The sequence below is a fragment of the Lacerta agilis genome, chromosome 8, assembly GCF_009819535.1.
Source record: "Lacerta agilis isolate rLacAgi1 chromosome 8, rLacAgi1.pri, whole genome shotgun sequence".
NCBI lineage: Eukaryota > Metazoa > Chordata > Lepidosauria > Squamata > Lacertidae > Lacerta > Lacerta agilis.
Window position 1 is genome coordinate 9171210 of NC_046319.1, and position 6000 is coordinate 9177209.

General features: G+C 50.1%; 1 protein-coding gene across 1 annotated transcript in view; it reads left to right on the forward strand.

Annotated features, from left to right (window-relative positions):
- Positions 1 to 5216, forward strand: part of ALPL (alkaline phosphatase, biomineralization associated) — a 51635-nt gene extending 46419 nt beyond the window's left edge. Inside the window, exons 10-12 of the mRNA XM_033156844.1 lie at positions 390 to 581; positions 3299 to 3418; positions 4912 to 5216. Of these exons, the coding sequence (XP_033012735.1) occupies positions 390 to 581; positions 3299 to 3418; positions 4912 to 5216 (617 nt within the window). The remainder of the gene's footprint in view (positions 1 to 389; positions 582 to 3298; positions 3419 to 4911) is intronic.
- Positions 5217 to 6000: the final 784 nt, after the last annotated feature.

A 6000-nucleotide genomic window follows, 5' to 3' on the forward strand; every position in this document is an offset into this window, starting at 1 on the left:
TAGATAAATAGGTACCGCTCCGGCGGGAAGGTAAACGGCGTTTATGTGCGCTGCTGTAGTTTGCCAGAAGCAGCTTTGTCATGCTGGCCACATGACCCGCAAGCTGTACGCCGGCTCCCTCGGCGAATAAAATGAGATGAGCGCCGCAACCCCAGAGTCGGACACGACTGGCCCTAATGGTCAGGGGTCCCTTTACTTTTACCTTTAATGATGATAATGATAATATTTGAGTGTTGGTGGACTCTCCTTCGCTGGAGATATTTAAGCAGAGTTTGGATGGCCACCTGCCAGGGATTCTTCAGCTGCATTCCCTGCATTGCAGGGGTTGGGCCTATAGGACAATTGGGGCGCCCCTTACAGTTTTCTGATTCTAATAATTCCTTCCGCAGGAGGCAGGATTGACCATGGACACCACGAAGGGAAAGCGAAGCAGGCTTTGCATGAAGCTGTGGAGATGGATCGGGCAATTGGCCGGGCTGATATCATGACCTCTTCTGAGGATACCCTGACCGTGGTTACTGCAGATCATTCCCACGTCTTCACTTTTGGAGGGTACACGCCCCGCGGCAATCCCATTTTCGGTATGTTGACATCCACACAAGCTGACACCCACGGCGTAGATGGGAGATTAAACATGCCCCATGGTTGCAGTTTGCAATCGCCTGGAGGGGCCATTCTTGACATTTAAGAGTCGCAATAGTCTTTTCATCTCCCTCCTCTTCCCATCGTCTTTTCCCACTTCATTGCAGCTTGAAAATGTGGAGCTGTTTGTTGTTGTTTTAATGTAGAGAAAGGTGTAGAACCAAAGTAGGATTCAGCTACCAAGCTGGTCAGTTTCTGGCATTGGAATGGAGGGGCTGGCACCAGCTTTGCTTCAGGTTGCCAAAGTTGTTGAGCTTTCCCCCCTCTTCAAAATCTAAAAAGAAGAAATTTTTTGAGCTATTTTTAAGGAAAATTACCCAAAACGACACTACTGACGTGGGTTGCCATACGTCTGGATTTCCCCAGACATTTCAATGATTTCCACCTCGTGTCAGGCTTCAGGGAATCCTACCCCTCCCAGGGCAGCAGCCAAGAAGCAGATAAACAAGAAGAGGTCTTACCAAGTAATTTATTCAATGTTCACAGAGGGAGAAGAAGGAATGCAGTCTCCCTTAGACAATGGCGTTGCTCCGAGTAAAGTCCCACCCCCTCCGTCTCTCCTATTCTACGTCATCCCCGCTTCGGCTGGTCTGTGCTTTCTGCCTCTGAGCTTTCTGTTCTACTACTCTCAAGGCATGCCTGATCCTGGGAGGGGTGGGGGTCAGGAATGCTTCCCAAAGACACTGAGTCTGTCAGCTGCCTCTCCCCTGGCACTTCTTCTTCCCGCTGTCCCTCTCCCAATATTTCCCCTCTGCAGCCTCTGAGCTATGCCCTTCTGCAAACCACTTTTCTAAATCTATACTGCCCTCCTGTTCTCAGGAAGGTTCAGGAGAAGGGGGGCAGTTCCCACCATTCCTCCTCAGTCTGGCCCCTGACACCCGGACACTTTCCGACGGCCGATTCCCAGCTATGTCCAGGAAATTCCGGACACAGGGCAACCCTATCTTGGGCGGGTGGCCTTACAAGCAAAGAGTTTTAGGTGCTCTCCAGACATCTTTCTGTTTTCACGTCAACCAGCCTTGTTCTTGGAGGCGAACGACTGAAGTGGGTGTCCCGTGTGGGTGTCGGGCATGTATTTGTGGTTCTGCCAACATACTTATTCTCTGTAAAGATAATTGCAGATGCACCCCCTGAGGGTTTGCTGGAGCATTCTCCACGCTAATTTTCGAAGAAACATTTGTGGTTAACATTTTACAGTGTTTTGGAATATTTCCCAGAGCAGAGTTACAAACTTCTAGCAGGCAGGCATGGTTTTAGTTAAAACAAAACAAAACAAAAAATACTTCATACACATTTCAGATTCATTCCGCTTTCCTGGAGCAAAACAGGACCCCTGCTGACGATCAGGGATGTCAGAAAATTCACATAAAAACAGAAACAGGAGTGGAAATTACCAAGGTTTACTAACTTGTCCCGTGTTTAGAACAGAAATCAATGTAGGAGAAATCAATTAGGCGTTCACTGCTGCCACTGTTGCTTTCAGTCTGCAAACAGTATGAAATGGATTACATTGTTTTGCCCCATTTACATTGTGTTTCCTTTACATTGAAACGAATGGTGTGGAATAACGTAATAACAGCGCAGTTTATCTAATTAATTACACAAATTGTGTAAGTTACATACTCTTGCTGCAGAAGACAGCGAAACTAATAACTTTTTGGCAGAAGCCGAACTGCAGAGGAATGCAAACAGTGCTGCGTGCCATGAAATTCAGGGCAGAACAGTTAATCGTTGCCCGCAGACTGTCTCACCAGAGTGGTACTGGTACATGGTCTGGCTGTCTCCCGTTTGGACTACTGCAATGCGCTCCACGTGGGGCTACCTTTGAAGGTGACTCGGAAACTGCAACTAATCCAGAATGCGGCAGCTAGACTGGTGGCTGGGAGCAGCCACCGAGACCACATAACCCCGGTCCTAAAAGATCTTCGCTGGCTCCCAGTACATTTCTGAGCACAATTCAAAGGGTTGGTGCTGACCTTGAAAGCCCTAAATGACCTGGAGAAAGTGAACAGAGGAAAGCTTTTCTCCCTCTCCCCTAGAAGAAGAAGAAGAAGAAGAAGAGTTTGGATTTGATATCCCGCTTTATCACTACCCGAAGGAGTCTCAAAGCGGCTAACATTCTCCTTTCCCTTCCTCCCCCACAACAAACACTCTGTGAGGCGAGTGGGGCTGAGAGACTTCAGATAAGTGTGACTAGCCCAAGGTCACCCAGCAGCTGCATGTGGAGGAGCAGAGACGCGAACCCGGTTCACCAGATTATGGGACTACCGCTCTTAACCACTACACCACACTGGCTAGCACTGGAACTTATGGGTATTCAATGAAGCTGAACGTTGGGAGGATTCAGGACGGAGGAAGTCCTTCTTCATGCAGCACATAGTTAAACTGCGGAACTCCTTCCCACAGGAGGTAGAATCATAGAACCGTAGAGCTGGAAGGAACCCCCATCTAGTCCAACCCCCTGCTCAACTAAAGCATCCATGACAGATCACAGGTAGCGATGGCCACCAGCCTGGGTGACTTAAAAAAGAGGATTTGACAAATTCACAGTTGTTAAACGATGATGATGATGATGATGATGATGATGATGATAAATATTTTAGCGACTGTGTAAGGTCTGTCTGGTGCTTCATTTCTTCTTTCCCCCTTGACTTAGGTCTGGCCCCGATGCAGAGTGACGTGGACAAGAAACCTTTCACCTCCATCCTCTATGGGAATGGACCCGGGTACAGAGTCATCGATGGAGAGAGAGAGAACGTGTCCACAGTGAACTTCAGTGAGTCCCAGGCCTATAGGGGACACCCCCACCCCCCAGTCATCCCTGCCTACGTCCCCCCCTCCACTTCCACTCTGTCATAACGGTGGTGGTAATTCTAAGCGGGGGGCAGGGGGAGCGGTGCTCTAAGTTTTAAGATGGGGTTCTAACTCTGCACTGGTTCCATCAGGTTGTGTTTCGTACCACTAAATCGCTTCGAGACTTTTTCCTTGTGCAAAGCAGCTAAGAAGTCTAATAACTGTAATAAAGAGAAATGTGTGGGTGGCAGGAGAGGATATATTGTCTATTAATATCCTTCCTAACTTGCTCTTGCAAGCTCCTTTATGTAGCAGAGTTACATTCCCCTTTTTAGATGCACAGCAGATAGCTGGTTGCAGGCTCGTGTGAGCCTCTCACTGTTATACAATTCAGTCTGTCTCAGATTGAATTGTACGTTCCTGGTAAGTTCCCTTTGAATCCCTCTTAAAAGAATAAAGACACGACAATCTTAATCAAAGTCAATAAAAGAAGTTTACTCACTTCAGTTCACAGTTGGATTCCCGAAGGCAGACTTAGTTACAAATATGTGCATGTGGCATAGCTGTCAAGTTTCGGATTTGAAAATAAGGGCTCAGCAGTCTCACCTATCCCGGTGACAGTCACATATCAGTGGTGGGCGGAGCCAGAAGCAAAAGTGGGCGGAGCAGCAATGTAAACTCCAAGCGGGCTCGGGCTCAGAGCGGAGCAAAGAGGAGGGCAGCCAGCAAAGAGGAGGGCAGCCATGTGCTACGCGCAATGGAGCCCCATCGTCTTCTTGTCTGATCCCATCAAAACAGGACAGGAAGCAGCAGCTGCTCAAAGGCAGCCAGGCTCCGCCCACCAGCTAACCCTATTGGCTGGCTGAGGGGCTCGGCGGCAATGGATAGGGGCTGATGCAGGGGGAGGAATAAACCCCCCTGTAAGGACAGGAAACGGCTCCCACTTGCTTTGAGGGCTGAGGCTTTTCTCTCCAAGTAGGCGAGGACTTCCTACCCAGTCCCTGGCCAGCAGGGGAGGAGCTGCTTCCATTAAAAACGGGAAATTAAGGGAAATAAAAAATAAGGGAGAGCAGCGGGAAACTGCTTGAAATAAGGGAGAATCCCGGGGAAAACGGGATACTTGACAGCACTGGCATGTGGATCTACCCCATATGGGGGAATGATCCCAGTGCTTCTGCTAGCTGAGAGCTAGCAGAGCAGTCCTAGCTAGAAGCTGGTCAAACGGCGAAGGGAGTCAAAAAGTGGAAGTGACTCATCCTTTTGTTACCTGGACAGGTTAGGTCACGCCCACCTTCTACCACATGCAAAAGGAAGGATGCTCCAGCCAGGAGGAACAGGAGTTTCGACTGGCTGGACCAAACATCCCTTCGCATGTCTAGCATTACAAGGTATGTTGTACTTGGCTGCCTCTCATGGGTCACACCCCCACAAAATGCACCCTGATAAGTGTTTCCTCCATTCCCCGCCCCTCTCTAGCGGATGCCAACTACCAGGCTCAGTCCGCCGTCCCGATGCGCATGGAGACGCATGGAGGGGAAGACGTGGCCATCTTCGCCAAGGGGCCCATGGCGCACCTCCTCCACGGAGTCCACGAGCAGAACTACATCCCCCACGTCATGGCCTATGCTGCCTGCATGGCGAGAACCACAGGCCACTGCCGCTCCAGAGCGCCACCCAAGGAGCCCGTCGGACCCCTCGCAGCGACCCCAAGGCTCTTCTCCTCGCTCTTGCTTGGCTGCTGTTCTAAAGGCTCGCCTCGGAGCGCTCCTCTGCCGGTTTGAGCCCGACCCGCACGGCGTCTGGGGCTCCACTTCCTGCATCCAACTTGCCCTCTGGAAATGGGGTCAGGTTTCAGCGACCGGAGTGCACCTCTTTGTCTGCGACTGACCACCTGCTAGGAATTTCCATTCCAGGCTCGACGGCACCGGGGCACCGGGTTCAAACATCACTGTTTTGTTTTGGATGTTCTAGGAGCAACGCCGGCCTGACATTCTGAGATGTTTTCTCCGGCAAACTTCCTCGACAAAGATAAGAAAGGCGTAGGGCTCCGTGCGTGGGAAGGGGCATGTGTCTGCGTTTTTCGTTTTTCCTTCTCTCTTGCTGAAGTGTATCTTACTTCACCAGAATGTTTTAACCGCCTGCTGTCTCAAAGGCTTGTCACCTTCCTTCTGGAAAGGCAGGCACCCCTAAAAGATAAAACACAAAACCACCTGCTCTGCCTTCTCTATCCATTTTCCCTGATTTATATTGTGAGCAGTGGGAGTTCTTCTGCCCATCAACCAGCTCAAACCGGCCGTGAAATTTGAGTCAAAGAAGCAGAGGGTTTATCGTTCCCCTACCCCAAGGCCTCCAACCTTTGTTGTTCCTATTTCCCAAGGACGAGCCCATCGTGGGCCATCATGCACCCGATTCCATCTGGCTACATAGCAGAAAGAGAGACAGTGGAAACACCAGGACTCTCCTTTGGCTCAGCTGGGAGACTTTGGGGCTTCCTTCTCATTGAACCTCTTTTCCATTCCTTCATTCCAAGGACTTCTGCGACTAGTTTGCTTTCCCCCCTCCTCC